A 21,823-nucleotide genomic window follows, 5' to 3' on the forward strand; every position below is an offset into this window, starting at 1 on the left:
TAAAAGAGAAAAGTTTTAAATGAGATCTAAAGTACTGTAACACAAATCTATCTCCCTCAGACAAGCTTGACTTAGCTAGCATTAGTGCTCCCCTTTCTTAGGAAATAAATCCACAAAAGGGAAAGAATAGCCAAGACCAGGAAGGAGCTGAGATTAGATGCAGAGCACAAGACTCCTGTGCTGGTTCAAGCGCACTGGCAAGCTGACAACAGTGAAGTACCTAGAAGTAAACATGCAGCAAACCCGTGTGCCAAGTGGTCATCTCTGGGAGGTGAGATTATGGAGACTTTCTTAGGTATGGGATATTTTCCCAAATTTTTAAAGTTAAAAATGTATCGCTTTAATAAAAAGAAAAAATTACAAATATACAGTTCAAATATTTAAGGATACAAAGTAGAATTCAACTTCAGTGAATGTTCTATATTAAAACTCTGAGTTCTATGGAGCTAGATTTCCTGGGTTCAAATCCTAGCTCTGCCCCTTACTGCCTGTGCAATCTTAGACAAATGAGGTTAATCTGTGAAATAGACATAATGCATCATGGGAGTTTAATGGTGTTTAATGAGGTAATATTAAAAAAAGGTATACATGGTATTCTACACATTAAAAAAAATGATAAAATAAAACTCTTAAACCCTATCTGCAAGAACATGGGAAGCGATAGGAGCTTTAGAAAAGCTATCTAAACTAAGGTAGAAATAAATATACATTTAAAATGTTTCAAAAACGGAGGGCAGGGTTTGGCACAGTGGGTTAAGATGCTGCTTAAGACACCTGCATCCCAGATCAGAATGTCTCCCCTCCTGATTCCAGCTACCTGCTAAGACACACCCTAGGAGACAGCAGTGGTGACTTGAGTTAACTGGTTTCCTGCCACCCCTGTGGGGGACCTGCACTGAGTTCCCAGCTCTAGGCTTGCAAAGTTATGGTGGTTAACTGGGGAGTGAACCAGCAGATGGGGAAATCTTTCTCTGTGTTTCTGTCTTTCAAGTAAGTAAAGGCCATTTAAAAGAAAAATTTTCAAAAGATGAGTAATATAAATTACCATAATGCCAGCCAGAAAATATCTATTCCATCTTACAACATTGTGTTTTAAAATTTAGGTTTTAAATTTTAAGTTTTAGTCCTTTCATCTAAAATTTCACACTTCTCCCATGATCGCCAATTGTCCATACAAGCTCCCAAATGCTGACACACAAACATTAAAGAACTGGAATGTAAGTTCCTCTGCAAATTCAATCCTGATTATATGATGCACCACTGTAATACAACTTCTGTGTACCATTTTAAAAGAATGTTAAATTTTATTACCTTATTTACTCACCAGTGGATAGTGTGGTCTGAGTTTACCAGTATATCGATAACCTGCCCATGGGTCAGTGTTAATATCACCCTCCACAGACCAGGAAGACAGTTCTCGCTTTGCCTTTTCATCCTCTGGGAGACAGGTGAACAGAGGTGAGAGGTAGATAGAAAAAAAGAAACAGGAATGCTTCAATGGTTAAGCTACTGAGTGACACCATACTTTAATCACCATGTGTTTAAAACCCAACAAATTTCCACCCTTAATCATCAAATCTACTACTGTACCACTATAGTCACTACTCTTTTAACTCCTTTTAGAAGACAGAAATGTCTTGGAATAAAAGCCCTATCTAAACTCTTTAAGTTTTTACACTGTATCAAATAGGAACAGCTCTTAAAACTGTTGTTCTCAAGTAAAGCTAAACATATTCCCTCTACAATGTTAATTAAAAGAAGGTCATTTTTAAAATATGATTTGTGAGTCCTAGCAAAACCTTCCAAACTGACATGAGATGTTACAAGTGACTATGCTCCCATTAAAAGAAACTAGGTAACCCCAGAACAAACCTAAAACCAAAACTAATAATTTCCCATTTAATGAGTGGTCTCCAAGTCAGTATTTCAAGTGCTTTGAAAATTTCACGACCATCATTTGCCTCTTTTCCAAAAGGGATAATAGAAACAGGCAGGGAAAGGGGAGGGTCAGGGGAGCAATCTGTTCAAAGTTACTGAAAACAGTAGAGAAGTTAAGAAAAGATCCCGGTGTGTGGCCAGTGCCCTGGGTTAAAGCCTGGCCCTCAGCACTGGCATTCCCATATGGGCGCTGTCCCACTTCCGATCCAGCTCCCTGCAAAATGCACTTGGGAAAGCAGAAGATGGCCCAAGTGCTTGAGTCCCTCTATCCATTTGGGAGACCCAGAAGAAGCTCCTGGCTCCTGGCACTGATCGGCGCAGCTCCAGTTGCGGAGGCCATCTGGGGAGTGAACCAGTGGATGGAAGACCTCTCTCTCTGTCTCTACCTCTCTCTGTAACTCTGTGACTCAAATAAATAAAATAAATCTAAAAAAAAAAAAAAGAAAAAAGAAAAGAAAGAAAGAAAAGCAAGAAAAGAACTGCCGGTATCCCATGTGGGCATCCCATGTTAGCGCTGGTTTGTGTCCTGGCTGCTCCACTTTTTTTTTTTTCCCAATAAGGAAAAAAAATCTATGTTAGTTTTTTTTTTTTTTTAAAGATTTACTTATTTATTTGAAATTCATAGTTACACAGAGAAAGAGGCAGAAAGAGAGAGGTCTGGCCGGCGCCACGGCTCACTAGGCAAATCCTCCACCTGTGGCGCCGGCACACCGGGTTCTACTCCTGGTCGGGGCGCCAGATTCTGTTCCAGTTGCTCCTCTTCAGGCCAGCTCTCTGCTGTGGCCCGGGAAGGCAGTGGAGGATGGCCCAAGTGCTTGGGCCCTGCACCCCATGGGAGACCAGGAGAAGCACCTGGCTCCTGCCTTCAGATCAGCGCGGTGCGCCGGCTGCAGCGCGCCGGCAGTAGCGGCCATTGGAGGATGAACCAACAGCAAAGGAAGACCTTTCTCTCTGTCTCTCTCTCTCACTGTCCACTCTGCCTGTCAAAATAAATAAATAAATAAATAAATAGTTATCAAAAAGCATCTCAAAAAAAAAAAAAAAAAAAGAGAGAGAGAGAGGTCTTCCATCTGCTGGTTCACTCCCCAGTTGGCCGCAACAGCCTGAGCTACACTGATCTGAAGCCAGGAGTCAGGAGCTTTCTTGGGGTCTCCCACGCGGGCGCAGGGGCCCAAGGACTTGGGCCATCTTCTTTTGCTTTCTCAGGCCACAGCAGAGAGCTGGATCAGAAGTGCAGTAGTGGGAACTCAAACTGGTGCCTATATGGGATGCCGGCACTACAGGTGGCAGGTTTACTTGCTATGCCACAGCGGTGGTCCTTGCTCCACTTTCAATCCAGCTCCTTCGTAATACACTTGGGAAAGCAACATATAATCCAAGTGCTAGGGCCTCCACATTCACGTGGGAGACATGGGTGGAAGTAGCTCCAAGCTCCTAGCTCCTGGTTTTGGATGGGTCCGGCTCTGGCCGCTGCAGCCATTTGGGGAGTGAACCAGCAGATGGAAGATCTCTCTCTGTAACTCCGCCTTTCAAGTAAACAAACAAATCTTAAAAAAAAAAAAAAAAATTGCCAGCTCCAATGCAGTACTCTCTCTGCAGACCATGTGGTCAACTACAAGGTCAAAGCACCTCGTGAAACAATGGACAAGAATGCAAACATACGGCCAATCGATTCATATCTCTTTGGAAGAGAACACATTTGCACTACCATATATAAAATAAAGGGATAAAAAAGAAGTTTCTGCAATGCTACTAAATTTTAAATATCTTCTCTGCTCTAGAGGTCAAGAAAACCCTGTAAATGTTAACATCAACAAGAAAACTATTTCTCACCCCAGCACAAAAATGGACTCCATTCAATGCCACCCAGAGTCAAGCATTATAAAAAATAATTCAATATTCTAAGAAGCTGAGATTTGCTTCAGCTAGTAATTGAATCAAGTGATTTTGTCCGAAACATGAACCTCAAGAACAACTTTCCCATGGAACCTAGAACAGAAGAGCAATCAAGACACAGGATTTCTGCTTTAGTACGCTCCCGGAGAGTGAACAGGGAGAAGGCAAGGATGTAAAAGCGTTCAAAGCTTCCTGCTGATCTGCATTCCTATCCTTCCACAATCTATTTTCAAGAGAACTGAAAGCAGATCTCGAAAAAATAAGTTAACCCAAAAGCTACCTAGACAAGTTCTTTACTGAATTCAAGATATAATTTATTTATAAAAACATACACTTGAAAAGGAAGTTATTTTACATGTTTAGGCTCGATCTGATCTGAGTCGTAAATGCTGGACATATAACCGATACATAACCTGAGCTGAACAGGGATTGGTGGCAAATTGTCTAACAACTGGTCTTTTTTTAAAATGATTATGAACATATAGGACATAGTAAATAAACACTAGTAAGCTGTCTTTCAACCATCACAATGTAATAGGTCCAGGTAAAATACAGGTAGTACCTGATACATGCAAGGTCTTGTCCAAAGTGCACTAAATATCCAGGCTTTATTGTTTAAGGTTCTATGTTGTTTTGTTTTGTTTTGTTTTGTTTTTGACGGGCAGAATTAGACAGTGAGAGAGACAGAGAAAGGTCTTCCTTCCGTTGGTTTACCCCCCAAATGACCACTACAGCCGGCATGCTGTGCCAATCCAAAACCAGGAGTCAGGTGCTTCCTCCTGGTCTCCCATGTAAGTGCAGGGCCCAAACACTTGGGCCATCCTCTACTGCAGTCCCGGGCCACAGCAGAGAGCTGGCCTGGAAGAGGGACAACCAGAACAGAATCCGGAGCCCCAACCGGGACTAGAACCCAGGGTGCCAGCGCCGCAGGCAGAAGATTAGCCTAGTGAGCCACAGCGCCGGCCATATGTAGGCTGCCTCTTCAGCTGATACAAAATAACTGCACATGTCTCAGCTTTGCCCAGAACAGGATTTTTTTTTTTTTTTTTTTTTTTTTTAAGATTTATTTAGTTGAAAGGCCAAGTTACAGAGAGGCAGAGGGGCAGAGGGCCAGAGGGAGGGAGAGAGAGAGACAGACAGACAGACAGACAGAGAGAGAAGTCTTTTGTCTGCTGGTTCATTCCCCAAATGGCTGCAACAGCCGGAGCTGCGTCAATCCAAAGCCAGGAGCCAGGAGCTTCTTTCAGGTCTCCCACGCAGGTGCAAAGGCCCAAACACTTGAGCCATCTTCCACTGCTTTTCCAGGCCATAGCAGAGAGCTGGATGAGAAGTGGAGCAGTCAAGACTCAAACCGGCACCCATATGGGATGCCAGCACTACAGGCAGCAGCTTTACCTGCTACACCACAACACCGGCTTCTGGGACAGGACTTTGTGATCAAAATTCTTTCAGAGATGATAATGAAGCAGTTGTTGAGCACTTACCATGCACTATACATGTATTTTACATGGATTTGCTTATTTAATCTACACAACGTACACTGTAAGTAATCCAGGGCAGGTGTGTGGTACAGCAGTTAAGTCCCACTTGGGGGGCTGGCACTGTGGCTTACCAGACAAGGCTGCTCATGGCCTGAGATGCCAGCATCCCATATGGGCACTGGTTCGAGTCCCAACTGCCTCACTTCCTGACTGCTTCACTTCCAATCCAGCTCCCTGCTAATGTACTTAGGAAAGCAGCAGAATATTGCCCATGTGTTTGGGCACATGTACCTATGTGGGAGACCCAGATGAAGCTCCTGGTTTCAGACTGGCCAAGCCCTAGCCACTGAGGTCATTTGGGGAATGAAACCATGGATAGAAAGATCTCTCTCTAATTCTTTCAAATAAATAGATAGAAAGATAGATGGATAAATAATTCTTTTTTAAAAAAAATTAAGGAAAAAAAAAATCCCACCTGGAACCTAAGTGTCTGGGACCCTGCCACCCACATAGTAGCCCCAGAGTTCCAAACTCCTGGCTTTGACCTGACCCAGACCGAGCTGTTGTAGGCATTTGGAGAGTGAACTACCAGATGGAAGATGGATCTTTGTCTGTCTCTGTATATCTCGTTCTCTCTGCCTTTGAAGTAGAAATTAAAAATAAAAATAAAGAAAAAAGGAATAATCCATGGCCACAAAGTTTCATGGAGCCAGTTCTAAAACCTTTTTTCTGTAATCCAAAAAAGTCAAGCATCCTAGTATGCAGGGGCAAAATAGAAGCAAAAGTACTACTTAGAGATTTTTTTTGTAAATATAGGATATTTATAGCATATTTATGGCTTCTCAAACAGTATCTATCATATTCTTCCTTTTACTTCTGGAAAACAGGAGACAAACACTAAAATTTATCGTGATACATTTAGAAAATGTAAAATAATAATCTTGAGATGTGCAGTGCTACAATCTCTACAGATCATTCTAAAAGTGAATGCTACATTAAGAACACACTCTGGCAGGAGATACAGTGTGGGACATGTGCACCCAAGCATCAGCATACATGCTTTTAATTAAGGGCTTGACAATCTGGTCTTTACTGTGATACATAAAGACACTCTAGGGGCCAGCTCCGTGGCATAGAAGGTTAAGCCTCCGCCTTCAGTGCTGGCATCCCATATGGGTGCTGGTTGGAGTCCCCGGCTGCTATACTTTTGATCCAACTCCCTACTAATGTGCCTGGGAAAGCAACAGCGAATGGCCTAAGTACTTGGGCACATGCACGCCATGTGGGAGACCTGAAGAAGCTCCTTGCTCTTGGCTTAGCCCTGGCCCAGCCCCAGCTGTTGCAGCCATCTCGGGGCTGAACCAGCAGATGGGAGATCTCTCTGTCTCCTACTCACTCCTCCTACCCTGGCTCTTTCAAATAAATAAATCTTTTTTAAAAAAAGCAATTATAGATCAATATGCCACATGAACATTAATTAAAAAACAGTCATCCTTAGTCAGGGATCAGTATACACTATACTTTAAAAAAATTAAGAGAATATATCACTTTCAGGAGAACTACTTGTCCTGTTACCTCATCAATGTTTCTTAGAATAAAGTACCATCTTTTAAGATACTCTAGATACTTAACATTCTTTTTTCCTAATGTGTTTCCTGGTAACTCTTCTTGCTTTGAAGCCTGCCATTCTCTACACCATTCCCTCCTCTAAGGCTGTCACCCACAATGGTGTACTAGGGGTCAATTTATCAGGTTGTAAAAGGTACAGGGCTAGTCAGCTAAGGGTTATCTGCATCCAATATATCCCAAACGGATAAAGAACACCAAGCTTACCCAGTCAAAAAACCATCCCCCCAAACCCAATAAGGCATCACCTAAAAGACGGCACTGCACTAAACAACAGAGGTAGAAGTGAAATCCAAACAGCCAAGTCCAGGGCTTATGTTCATTTTCCACAGGGTACACCTGCTATTTAGTATAGGTCAAACTGCAGTACCTCTGTCCTTAGAAATCCAGTACTGAAGATACGGGCACACTTCAGTGAATTACCAATCCTTGGGGCAGAAACATATCCTAAGCTCTCTTATTACTTAGGCTTGACCCTTTGTTCTTTCCCATGCTTTCATTTCCTGAGTATAAAATGTTAATAACAGGTTCAAAAATCTCTACAATGTATCTAACACATTAAAAATGGGACATGTAATGTATACATGTATGCTTAAATGACATTTAAACTTCTCTATATTTTGAGGTAACAAATCAAAATCAACAAATCCTTTTGTACTTGATAAACTTCACTTATACACATCATTTTCCTCCTGTTTAGCCACATTTCCTCCCACATACCATACATTTCCACTGAACACAGAAGTCACTTTATACAAGCACAGAAAGTACTTGGGTATCTTTTTAAAATTTTTATTTCCATGTCCTTCAAATAATAATTTAAATGACCTCAATTAGATGTGCTTTGATAAAACACTTTACCAAATTTCATTAAATCATCCAACTCCTAAAAAATACACAAATAGATGAGTCAAAGATACCAGCATCAATTTCAGTAAGCTGAAACAAAAACCTAGAATCAGGTGCTGTCTGCCATGCCTTCATCCAACAGGAATGCCTTTATCAATTTCCAGGGACTTATAACGGGCTATCTTAAGCCAGCCATAAGAAGTAGAAAAACCGGGCCGGTGCCGCGGCTCACTAGGCTAATCCTCCGCCTTGCGGCGCCAGCACACCGGGTTCTAGTCCCGGTCGGGGCGCTGGATGCTGTCCCAGTTGCCCCTCTTCCAGGCCAGCTCTCTGCTGTGGCCCGGGAGTGTAGTGGAGGATGGCCCAAGTGCTTGGGCCCTGCATCCCATGGGAGACCAGCATAAGCACCTGGCTCCTGCCTTCGGATAGGTGAGGTGCACCGGCCATGGCGGCCATTAGAGGGTGAACGAACCAATGGCAAAGGAAGACCTTTCTCTCTGTGTCTCTCTCTCTCACTGTCCACTCTGCCTGTCAAAAAAAAAAAAAAAAAAAAAAAAAAAGTAGAAAAGCCATTTACATCACAGCTGCATGAGTAGGGCAGACTGCAGTAGTTAAGCTGCAGCCAACAGGTTCACTTTGTAGAATCACGTGTAGTAACTAAACATTAGACTATGGGTAACATTAAAACACCAGAAAAAAAATACAGTCATCCCCAGAAAAAAAATACAGTCATTCCTTGGTATCTGTAGGGGACTGGTTCCAGCACTTCCCCTTCCCACTGTGGACCAAATCCTTAGACACTCAAGTCCAAGATCCTTGCATAAAATGTTCAGGGCAGGAGGCCAGTTCTGTGGGCGCAGAGATGAGCTGCTATCTGTGGTGCTGGTATCCCATATGGGTGCCGGCTGGCGTCCTGGCTGCTCCACTTCTGATCCAGCTCCTTGCTGATGGCCTGGGAAAGCACCTGAAGATGGCCCAAATCCTTGGACCCCTGCCACCACAAGGGAGACTCAAGAAGCTCCCAGCTCCTGGCTTCACCCTGGATTAGCCCCAGCAGTTGCGGCCATTTGGAATATGAACCAGTGGATGGAAGATCTTTCCCTCTCTCTCTTTCTCTGTGCCTCTCCTCTCTCTCTCAGTAACTCTGCCTTTCAAATGAATAAATAAATCTTTTAAAAAAAAATGGTCAGTGAAGACACTTGCTTTCTGAATATTTTCAATACATAGATGAAGAATGCACAAATGTGGAAGGCTGGCTGTAATGTAATTTTGAGTAGAAAAGGCAATGTGAATTGAAACTAGACATACAAAAAGTGAAGCCAAGTGAAAAGTTCACGTGTTCCCTGCCTGCAAAGTGCAAACACTTCTAGGAAAGAGAATGCCAAAAGTTCAGGTATGTATTAAATGTTGTTCAAGCAAAGCAAGATCCATCTATCCTAGCAACTATCTCCTGTTTTCATGTTAAATACGTGAACAAAGATGAACAAAGATATCGCGCAGCCATATTTTATATTCATAATTACCTACTTAAAAAAAGGTCATTATTGTAGTTTTCAGGATTATACTTTCAGAACAGTCTTGTCTTATATATACTTTTAGAAACAACAGAACTGTCTTCTGGAACAAAAGCCACATATAAGATAAACAGTGTAAGGATACATGATCTTACTTACTTGCTTTCTTATGTAGTAACTTGTGAGTAGCCCAACTTCCTTTAAAACATTCCTATAAGATCAAACAAGGAAATTAATACCAGGCCTTTCTTAATTCAAAACATTTTTAAGGAATAAAAGATACTAGAAATAGTCATCTCACCAAACTAAATATCTGAAAAATATTCAGAAATAACACCTACTCGAAATTTCACTTCAAAAAGCAGTCTAAAATTCACTTCAAATAAGCAAGAAACATTAGACTATGTTAAATAGCAGTTATATTTCAATTTTATGTCACCAAACTAATCTGAAGTATTTTAAAATAACCATTAATCAATTAGTCAATCATACACATGAAAAAAATAAGAAGGAGACATTTGCAGATTCTTCCATTATTTATAGGAAAGAGATTCCCAGTCAGCTGCACACACACAGAATACCCATCTTGAGCAGGTGCCATATTCACTACGGGGGACATAGGCTCTGAGGTAAGGGACTGTAACAGAGTTTACCACTGCTGCCCAGAGCCAATCCAGGCTTGGCACATCACTGAGTTTCAGTAACTTAGTTAACTGACAGGTCAGAATGGATGAGGAGCAGGCATTTAGCCTAGTAGTTAAGATGCCCTTACACCACATCCTAGTGCCTGGTTTCAAATCCCAGCTCCGGCTCCTCACCAATGCAGACCCTAGGAGGCAGCAATGACGCTCAAGTTAACGCCCACTTGAGAAATCTGGATTGTGTCCCCAGCTCCTGGCATTCTCATTCTCCTGACTCTCAATCTCTCAATTAAAAAAGAAAAATAACAAAAAAAAGTGGTTAGGGAAAAAAGTGGATAAAATAAAAAAATTCAGACTTTTCACTCACAAAGATATGTTCATGTTACATATTGTAGACACCAGTAATAAGTAACAAATTGGAGGAATGAATTCTAGTAATAAATCAGAAAATAATTTAACTGGACAATGATTTCATTTATGTTTTGTTTTTGTTTTTAGAGATTCTTTTATTTATTTGAAAGCCAGAGTTACAGAAAGAGGGAGAAACAGAGAGAGCAAGCTTCCATCTGCTAGTTCATTCACCAAATGGCTGCAATGACCAGGGCTAAGCCAAGATGAAGCCAGGAGCCAGGCGCTTTATCCAAGTCTCCCACGTGGGTGCAGGAACCCAGGCACTTGAGCCATCCTCCACTGCTTTCACAGGCACATTAGCAGGGAGTTGGATCGGAAGTGGAGCAGCTGGAACATGAACCTGTGCCCATTTCGGATGCTAGAGCTGCAGACGGCAGTTTAATTTGCTGAGCCACAGTGCCAGTCCCAATGCTTTGATTTTTATAGTTTCCTACATAGAATTCAAAGATATTCGAATAAATCATTAAAAATACTAAGAAAATTCACAAATTCCTACAAACACTGCACCACTGCAGACAACAAAGAAGGCATAGGCAACAGAAAAGCTAAGGAAAAAAATGTGAAAACACCTAGTACTGTGCAGCCATCAAACCACATTACACCGAGGACAAAAAGGCTTTCCTCCCCCTGAGGTTTGCCCAAAGGCCCTGCAGCATCTGCACCTTCAGCTCCTCCGTCCTGGGCCAGGAGTTTCACTACTTACCCTTCACTCTCCTTGTAACCTCACAGCCTGCCACACTGAAGTCCAGAAAACCCCAGTACACTCACTCCTTCAAACTACAATCTACAATCTGAATAGATTTCAATTGTATGGAAAGGTACCAACAGCAGTAAGACTTTCCAATTTTTAGGTTTAAACTAAAACTAAGCTAAGTGTGGCAGGCAGAAAAGATGTCACTATCTGCCAACAGGAACCTGTGAATAGGATAGCTTACTAGACTGATCTTCAGACAGAAGATTACCCCAGTTCATCCCTACGGGCCCAGTGTAATCACACAGTCCCTGCAAGGTAGAGGAGGGAGTCAGAGGAGAGAGTTGTAAGCACCGAGCATCAGGGAGAGTGCTGTTACATCACGTGCCTGAAGATGGGAAAAGGAGGGCACAAGCCAGAGAATGAAGAGAAGGGTACGGGTTCTCTCCTAGATCCACAGGGAACACACAACTGCCAACACCTGATTTAGTCCCAAGCCCTGGGTCAGACTTCTGACCTTCCAAACTGTAGGATAACAAATCTGTTTTAACTCACCAAGTTTGTAATAATCTGTTATGACTGCTATAGAAAGCTTTTTAAGGTGGGAAATTGAGTTTATCCTTGCTACCAAACAGTGCAAACCCCTCCAAAGAGTCATAAAGTTCAGTTCTTCCCTACTCAGTTACAGCAAACTGGTAGAACAACATTTATCTACCACTACATCACAAAAGAGAGCTGTTACAAGAGTCTTCATCTCTAAATGGGATTAAGTGATTTCTTCAATATTATCACACCTACAGAGAATAAGAAAGGTCAGTGTTAAACCACAATGAAGACAACACAGTAATGACTATAACAGCTCCCATTACTGAATATCTGCACTATTTCATTTAATCCTCAGGAAACCTGACAAGGCAAGTGGGCTATCCCCATTTTACATGACAAACCTGAAGCACAGGCAAGCTAAGAAGTTTGTCTACCATATCACAGAACAATGACAAGGCAGAACACTCTGACATAGGGTCACTTGGCTTAAGGTCACACTTTCTCAACTGCTTTACTGTGTTTGTGTGTGTGTATAAATGTGTGTTATACTCAAAGCATTAAGTCAGCACCAAACTTGGAACTGAAAAGCACAAGTCTTTTATAAGCTTAAAATTAAAAGCCCTAAAATTCTATCCTCAAGTCTAGGAAATGATGATAACCATTCTCTTGGGTTCTCAGTTACTTCACCTATCAAATGAGATTGACACCTCCTATAATGTGGGTTTGATTATCTCCAGGAGGAGATAATACAGCAGACTAAATGAGATAATGCAATTAACACCCACAAAAGTAGTTAACGTGGTGTCTACTGGCATGTAGCCAGTACAGATCTAATAGGAATCTGATCTGAGAAATGTGTCATTAGTCAATTTCATTGTTTTGTGACCAGCACAGAATGTACTTATAACATCCTAGATAGTATGGACTATTACACAACTGGGTTACATGGCACATACCTTTGTAAGTGTGGAATGTGGCTAACCAAAATGTCATTATGCAGAGTGTGACTATTCCAATACATAGAAGCCATTGACATGCCAGTGCTTATGACTGGGCCAGCTGATGAAAATATCTTCAGAATATGTTGGAGAATGAATGCAGATTAACGTTATCATGTACATAAAAGCTTTTTCCAAACTGTAGAGAGAACCATCAGCTGCTTTCATTATTACATTCTGGAACAGACTGTACATTGCCTACTCCAGTCCTCCACCTGTAAGCTGCTACTTACATGTCCTAATACAAAGGGCTAGCTCCTCATTACTCATGGTAACTTACATGGAGAGGGCAAAGCCACATGATTTTAAGAAATATGACTTCAGTAAGCAGTTAAATCTTTTCTCTTCCCTCCCTTTCCAGAAACTATTACATATCAGAAACATAATTAGCAAAAATGGCAAGATAGCTAGTTTTTCTGTCTTCCAGTTTAGCCAGCCTATAGCAGAAATGTTTATGGCCCTAAGACTGTCTATAAGGAAAACAACAGGAGTGGAGAAAGAAGTGAAAAGAAAAGTACAGGAAGGGAAGATGTCCTAGAACTCCAGTCTCAGTCATTTTAGAAACCACAGGGTCCAGGCCAGCACTGTGGTGCAGCAGATTAGCGCAGCTCTAGCCGTTGCAGCCATCTTGGGAGTGACCAGTGGATGGAAGACCTTTCTCTCTCTCTCTCTCTCTCTCTGCAACTCTGCCTTTCAAATAAATAAATAAATCTTTAAAAATAAAAAAGAAGAAAAAGAAGAAACCACAGGTTGATCAGCACTGTGGCACAGCTGCTTAGGCCATGGCTTGCAGCACCAGCATCCCATATAGGCACCAACTTGAGTCCTTGCTGTCCCATTTCCAATCCAGCTCCCTGCTAATGCACCTAGGAAAGCTGCAGAAGATGGCCCAAGTGCTTGGGCCCTTGCACCCACGTAGGAGACCCAGATGAAATTCCTGGCTCCTGGTGTCAGTCTGGCCCAGGGTTGACCATTGTGGTCATTTGGGAAGTGAACCAGTGAATGGAAATCAATCAATCAATCTCTCTCTCTAATTCTTCCTTTCAAATAAAATAAATCTAAAAAGAAAGAAACCAGAGTCTGCTAGGCCTGAGGCAAAATCCTACCATGGCCATCATTTCTGAATGCCGGAAAACAAAGTTAGAGGTCTCTCAAGGCAAGTATTTGGCATGAAGTTGGGAAAGCTGCATCCCAGTCAAGGCGCCTGGATTCAGATCCCAGCTCTGCTTCCTGCTAGTGCATATCCTAAGAAGCAGCAGGTGATGGCTCAAATAGTTGAGTTCTGGCCACTCAAGGGAGACCTGGATTCAGTTTGCAGCTTCTGGCTTGAGCTTATCCTAGCTATAGCCCTTCTAGGCACTTGGAAAATAAATCAGCAGATGGAGATCAGGAGAGAGAGAGAGAGAGAGAAGGAAAGAGGCAGACTCTCTCTCTCTCTCTCTTAAATGAATAAATAAATACAAGTAAACCAAAAAATTAAATTGGGGAAGTGTCTTCAAACATAAAGCAAAATTACAGTAAGTTGAAACTAAAGAGACAGTATTAGAGCATAAAGCCAGTAAGTCTAGCATGTGAAAAATAAGTTTCTGAAAGGAAACTGAAAATGGAGAGCAAAGAAATAACTTAAAAGTTTTCCAGGCCGGCGCCGCGGCTCACTAGGCTAATTCTCTGCCTGCAGTGCCGGCACCCCAGGGTTCTAGTCCTGGTTGGGGCGCCGGATTCTGTCCCGGTTGCTCCTCTTCCAGTCCAGCTCTCTGCTGTGGCCCGGGAAGGCAGTGGAGGATGGCCCAAGTGCTTGGGCCCCTGTACCCTCATGGGAGACCAGGAGGAAGCACCTGGCTCCTGGCTTTGGATTGGCACAACGCGCCAGCCACAGTGGCCATTTGGGGGGTGAACCAACGGAAGGAAGACCTTTCTCTCTTTCTCTCTCTCTCTCTCACTGTCTAAATCTGCCTGTCAAAAAAAAAAAAAAAAAAAAGTTTTCCATAATTGAATTACAGGAGTTTACAAGCTGAAAAGACCCAAAAAAGATAAAAACGGAGTACACCAAGGCATTCAACATGAACTTTCATAATACTGGGGACAAGAGAAGATTCAGCAAGCTTTCAGAGAAGAGGGATGAAAATTACAATACTGGAAAAAATTATGAACCCCAATGGCATCAGAGTTTTCAACATTAGCAGCTAAAAGAAAACACAAAACAAGATTAAAATTCTGAGAAAACAATCTCCAATCTAGCATTTTATACCCAAACTAAAACTCAAGTTTCAGAATATAACAAGATAGTTTCACACTAAGCAGAATCTCAAAAACGTACTTCCCATACAATCTTTTTCAGCAAGCTACTATTGGAGCTATTTCCTGCCCCCCCCCCAATAAACAAAACAAAACAGAATTTAACCTAAGAACAGAAAGAGTAAACAAACAAGACAAGAGCCTAAGAAAGACCTCAGGATGACATCTATGAAGTCAACCCAGGCATCAAGTAGGAGTCTCGAGAGTCAGAGATTTCCAATTTAAAACTGATTAAATACTAAATGTACTTACAAGTATTAAGAAGAGTTCTATACAATTGTAGGAACAAACAGTAAATGTTAAAAGAAGGTAAAACAGGAAAGCAGAATTTGTATACCAGTAGCATTTGACAAGGTAAATGAAGAATAACTTGTAGTTAAAAAGTTACAGAAGGGGCCAGCGCCATGGCACAGGTTAATCCTCCTCCTGCGGCGCCCACATCCCATATGGGCACCCGGTCTAGTCCCGGCTGCTCCACTTCCAATCCAGCTCTCTGCTATGGCCTGGGAAAGCAGTAGTAGATGGCCCAAGTCCTTGGGTCCCTGCACCCACATGGGAGACCCAGAAGAAGCTCCTGGCTCCTGGCTTCGGATCGGCACAGCTCCAGCTGTTGCAGCCATTTGGAACCAATGGAAGGAAGACCTTTATCTCTGTCTCTCCCTCTCACTGTCTGTAACTCTACCTCTCAAACAAAGTAAATAAAAATCTTTAAAAAAAGTTACAGAAAGTTAATTTGATTAATTGCAGGCATTTTACCTCTTTATTAAGACAATAAACATAAGCTCAGTGAAGAAAAATATTACTTATTGTGAATTAGGATTCAATATAAGATATCCTTAAAAACATACATATATATGCCCACTGCTCAAGAAACCCATGTAAATTATCATCTAGTAAAAATCAATTTTAAAAGAAAAACAAAGAACTCCAAAATGAAACGTGATTTACAGAAGATGAAAGCTGCCGATCTTCCACTCAACAGCAACTCTCCCACACTGCCACACGATGTAGGCAGTAACCGACAGATATCATAAAAACACGGTATTAATATAACCGGTGGTCTACAGACACTGTAATAACTTCAAGTAGCTGGTAACGGCAACAAATAGCTTAAACGCTGAGATACTCAGGTGCAGCCTGACACTGGCAAGTGAACATCGTTAATGTTTAATGGCATCATCTAGGTTGAGTATCCATTTCAACATCTAATTCCTACAGTAAAATTCACAACTTTTTTGATTACTGAATCCTTTGAGAGCCTTGGGAAAGCAAATTTTATCCTTTATACTGTCCATGCTTCTAGGAATTTCTTTAACATCAACTTTTTTGCCGGAATCCCTGGCTGACACATCTTTCTTCATTCACAACTATTTTCCTCACTTACATCAAAAGGTTCACCTCACCTTCACCTCACCAAGTTCCTCCGCTGAAAATAAAGAGCCTCAGGAAAGGCAACGACAACAGCACTCCCTGGTCAACCCCATAAATTTCCTCTCCAAGTCCCTTTACATTCTAGTTAAATTTTACTTGTAGTATCATCACTTTTTTGCAGGGTATATTTCATCTATATCGGTCAAGTCTTTTTGATTGTCCATTTCTATAAAATGTCATGTGAGTTTATCACTGGGAAACAAGAAAGTAACACAGCTACACACTTTGCTATCCTTGTGTGAACGCAGTGATACAGTGGTCAGTCACTGACAGCCCTTGATGGAAGCAGAGGGATCAGTCACTGATAAACGCAATATGCTATTATTTACCCAGAGACCAGGGGCTCAAGCCAGCAGTGAAGTCTGTGATTCATGTGATGACTTCCGCAATGTAAACCATGGTACTGGGGGTCCGTTTTTTTAACTAAACTGTGGTAACTAAATTCACTGAATTCATGCAGATCAAAACCACACAAAAAGAGATCTTCCTTTATGTAGTTAGCAACCTAATCCATTCTACTTATGAAATTCTCTAAATTGGTTATATGGGCAAAATACTTTTCCATCACCCCAGCACCTTTTTAACCTCATAAAAGCTGATAGCTGATACACATTCCCTTAAAAAAAAATTAACAATCCTGTTCCAAATGACTCAAACACAGAAGCTTCCACACTAATTAGATAAAAAGAAGAGGCAAAAGGAACCATCAGAGAGCTAGTGTAAGAGAAGCATGTAAAATATTACAAAAATAAGTATAGTATCTCCACCTAATATTTTAATATTAGAAAAAAAAAACACACTGTCTACTTATTACTAAGGACAAGCCATAATCTATAAAGGTCTGTTAGAAGGGAAAACTAAGGTTATGGCAGTGGCTAAAATTACATACTTTGAAATCAGACTTGTACTCTAGGATGGTCATTTATTATCTTTAAGAAACTGGGGTGTGGGGGCCGGTGCTGTGGCATAACGGGTAAAGCCGCCACCTGCAGTGCTGGCATCCCATATGGGCGCTGGTTCATGTCCCAGCTGCTCCACTGCCGATTCAGCTTCTGTTATGGCCTGGGAAAGCAGTAGAAGATGGCCCAAATCCTTGGGCCCCTGCACCCCCGTGTGAGACCCAGAAGAAGCTCCTGGCTTGGCATCAGTCCAGCTCCAACTGTTGCAGGCAATTGGGGAGTGAACCAGCAGATGGAAGACCTCTCTCTCTTTTTCTCTCCTCTCCCTGCCTCTCCTCTCTGTGTGTAACTCTTTCAAATAAATAATCTTAAAAAAAAAAAAAGGAGAAGAAATTAGGGTGTGGAGATTCTTAATTATCTCTACATTTCATTTCCTTTAATTGTAAATTAGGGAAAATAACTGCATAAAATATGACCAATAAGTTCTCAACGATAATTATCAATTGCATTATTTGTAAATGCAATTTAAATTTGAAATTTGAAAAGATAATGAACTAGATATGTATCTATAATGTGTGTCAACTCTGTCCCAACTTTTGGTGTATGAAAATTTATGTGGGGCCAGCACTGTGGCATGAGTTAAAGCTGCTGCCTGCAGTGCTTTACCAGCATACCATATACTGGTTTGTGTCCTGGCTGCTCCACATCTAATCCAGCTCTCTGCTATGGCCTAGAAGGGCAGTAGAGGATGGCCCAAGTCCTTGAGCCCCTGCACCCATGTGGGAGATCTGGAGAAAGCTCCTGGTTCCTGGCTTCGGATCAGTGTAGCTCTGGCCATTGCGGCCATTTGGGGAGTGAACCAGCAGATGGAAGACCTCTCTCTCTCCCTCTCTCTTTTCCTCTGCCTCTCTGTAACTCTGCGTTTTAAATAATAAATCTTTTTTTAAAAAAAGAAAATTTATGTGCAATTAGACAACTAGTGATGACTATGGACTGCATACATGACCAGTATCCAGTGTTCAGGGATCCTGCACATTGGGAAAGGGGATACAAGAGCCAGGAGAGGGGTGAGCACTGTGGAGGAATGGGTTAAATCCCCACTTGGGACTCCAATATCACAGTGCCAGTTCAACTCTAGGCTCCCCTGCTCCTTGTCCAACTTTCTGTTAATATGACCTAGGAGGCAGCAGATCACAGTTCAGATGCTTGATTCCTGATACCCATGTAGAGATTTCAGGCTACCTTTGCAGGTTTTACTACTGCTGGCATTTGGAGCATGACCAGCAAATGGAAGGCTAATATGTGTGTGTGTGTTTGTGTGCACGTGAATGTGCACATGCGTATGTGTCTGCCTTTCAAAGTGATGAAAACAAATAAGCATTAAAGAAAAAAAAAAAAAAAGACTCAGAACCTCACCACGTGGGAGACCCAGAAGCTCCTGGCTCCTGGCTTCGGATCGGCCCAGCTCCAGCTCTTGTGGCCGGTTGGGAAGTGAATCAGCAGAAGGAAGATCTTTCTTTCTGTCTCTCCCTCTCTCGGTAACTCTACCTCTCAAATAAATAAATAAAAATCTTTAAAAAAAAAAAAAAAAAGGAAGAAAATGTTATTATCAACTACTGTCGCCAGCACCACGGCTCACTAGGCTAATCCTCCGCCTTGCGATGCCGGCACACCAGGTTCTAGTCCCGGTCGGGGCGCCAGATTCTGTCCCGGTTGCCACTCTTCCAGGCCAGCTCTCTGCTGTGGCCCGGGGGGTGCAGTGGAAGATGGCCCAAGTGCTTGGGCCCTGCACCCCATGGGAGACCAGGAGAAGTACCTGGCTCCTGCCATCGGATCAGTGCAGTGCGCTGGCCGCAGAGCACCAGCCGCGGCGGCCATTGGAGAGTGAACCAACGGCAAAAGGAAGACCTTTCCCTCTGTCTCTCTCTCACTGTCCACTCTGCCTGTCCAAAAAAAAAAAAAAAAGGTAGAAAATGTTATCAACTACTAACAGTATGAATCCTGAGGGCCCTTATTCAAAGAAAGTCAGTCACAAAAGGACAAATACTGTCTTATTTCATTTGTATGACACATCTCAAATTCCAATACAGAAAGAAAAATGGTGGTTAGCAGATGCTGGGGATAATGGCATAGCGGATCACTCTTTAACACAAACACAGCTTCGCTTCTGCAAGATAAAGAAGTTCTGAAGATGTTTCACAACAATGTAAATATACTTAACACTACTAAACTATGTACTTAAGAACTGTTAGGATGAAGTGTATGTGTTTGTTGCCATGGGTCTCCAAATCCCATTACACTGGGTGATAAAAATGTCATATTAAGTGTTAAAGTGTTACAGTGAACATTTAGATAAGATTATTAAGTGTCCAAGTGACCATATAAATAGCATCAAGTGTCTGGTAACTATAATAGAATTAAAAAGGAGAGAATGTTCCAACATGGGAAGCAGCCCACACAGCAGACTCATAGAATGACAATCACTTTAAGCAGCACTCTTGATCTCAGAATCAGCCCTTAAGGCATCCTGGTCTGGCTGAAAAGCCCATGAGAGCATTTCAGGCATGGAATGCCAAGACACTGTGGCAAAAAATATTCTACATGAAGGATCTCTGTGAGTGAGATCCCAAAGGAAAGAAGTGGCCATCAAAGAAGGATGTACTTTTCTCTAAAGGAAGGAGAGAACTTCCACTTTGCTTATGGCCTTGTCCAAATACTGATGGAGTTTGTGGGCTCAAATCGCTTCCACAGCCTAGACAGTTCATGTCAAAAGCCTCAAATAAAGAAAAAAAAAAAAAAAAAAAAAAGAGCCTTGGGTGGTCACTGACATCATACATAAGAGTGTTAATTGTCAAATTCCTAACAGGAGTCACTGTGCACTAACTTCCCATGCAGGACCTCTGTCCTCAATGGGTTGTATTATGAGAATTAACTAGGATATTTGTTCTCAAACAGTTTTGTGTGTGTATGTCTGTGTTTCTGTGTGCAAATTGTAGAAATCTTTACTTGCAATAGAGTTGGTCTTCTGTGTACAAAGTTAGTTGAAAATGAATCTTAATGGAAATTTGTTGTGGATTCGTTTCTGAGAGGAGGAACATGGTGGGGGCAAGAGGCGCAGAATCACCACACAGACCCTGGGAGTCAGGTGAAAGCAGGCCTGAGGCAAGCAGCCTGCAGACTCGTTTATTTCACTTGCTACAGCAGCTTATATAGCCAAGGCAGCCAATCAGGTCAAGGGGCAGTCTATGCCCTAACCAATCACACCCTGTTGCCAGGCAGTTTCTGTTGCCAGCTGCCATCTTGGCATGGCCTTTTCATTCCACCACAGAAAATGGAACTGAGAAGGGGAGAGGGAGGAGGATGAGGGGTGGGAGTGTGGGTGGTACGGCGGCAGGTATGGTGGGGAGAATAACTATATTCCTAAAGTTGTACATATGAAATTTGTATTCCTTAAAAAATAAGTTAAATTTAAAAAGTATATGTGTTTGCTACCCTAAGTTTGGAAAGACATATATAAAAAAAAGTTACCAAACTGTATAGTATGCATAGCAATGACTCTATTTTGTTTGGAAAAAACAACAACAACAAAGTAAATGTCTTCTATGGGCCACACACTGATTTAAGCACTTACTATATTAATAGTCACAAAAACCCTAAGAGATAAGTACACTTATTTTAAAGATGAGAAAACAGAGGCACAGGAAGATTAACTAATATATCCCCAAAACATACAACCAATTAATGGTAAAGTCACTTATAAATGCATGCCCTCCATACTCTTGAGTACATAAATAAAAGTCTAGAAGACAATCAGTTAAGATCCCTTTAGGATATTAGGATCATGCTACTTTTCATGTTACATGCTTCTGGTTTTAAATTACTGCAAAGATACACATACTATTCTATATTATGAAAAAACAAAGGGGACATTTACGTTTTGAAAAAAAAAATCATCTTAATGGAACAGCTAGACCTCTATCTCTACTAACAATCATCTCCCTGTATTTCCGTACTTGGAGTGATCATTAAAACTAATTTACTTGCTACAACACACATGCCTCAGCTTGCTCCTACTTTCATAAACAAATCCTTCCCCTGAAAAAAGGTCCTCTCCTTGGCCTTAGCACACACTTTATCTATTTATTTATCATATTTATATACCTTTTTCATTTGCCAAAGTCCAGTTTTTTTTTTTAAGATTTGTTTATTTCTTTGAAACTATTACAGAGGGAGAGCGAGAGACAGATTGAGATCCTCCATCTGTTTGTTCACTCCCAAAATGGCCACAATGAAGCCAGGAGCCAAGAACTCCATTCAGGTCTCCCACATGGGTGGGCAGGGACACAAGCACCTGTGTCATCTTCCACTGCTTTCCCAGGCACATTAGCAGGAAGCAGAGCACCTGCAGAGTGAACTGCTACTCAAATGGTATGTCAGGGTAACAGGCAGCAGCTTAATCCATTATGCCATAGTGCTGGTTCCTGAACTTGTTTTTAGCCCCTTCAAGAAGCTTTTCAGATCCTGTCTTGACCTACACATCACTTTCCAGCTACTTAACATGCTGCTCTGAAAAACCGCCCTTCAGCTGTTTCACTTGAGTCCTCCAT

The 21,823-nt window shown here is 41.8% G+C and overlaps 1 protein-coding gene across 1 annotated transcript in view; it reads right to left on the reverse strand.

Annotated features, from left to right (window-relative positions):
- The window catches only part of METAP1 (methionyl aminopeptidase 1), a 57,546-nt gene that overhangs the window by 24,296 nt on the left and 11,427 nt on the right, over positions 1 to 21,823 (reverse strand). The window contains exons 2-3 of the mRNA XM_051820157.2: positions 9,464 to 9,515; positions 1,325 to 1,437 (exon numbers count right to left, since the gene is read on the reverse strand). Coding sequence (XP_051676117.1) covers positions 1,325 to 1,437; positions 9,464 to 9,515 — 165 coding nt within the window. The remainder of the gene's footprint in view (positions 1 to 1,324; positions 1,438 to 9,463; positions 9,516 to 21,823) is intronic.

Source organism: Oryctolagus cuniculus, chromosome 8 (genome assembly GCF_964237555.1).
Source record: "Oryctolagus cuniculus chromosome 8, mOryCun1.1, whole genome shotgun sequence".
Lineage (NCBI taxonomy): Eukaryota > Metazoa > Chordata > Mammalia > Lagomorpha > Leporidae > Oryctolagus > Oryctolagus cuniculus.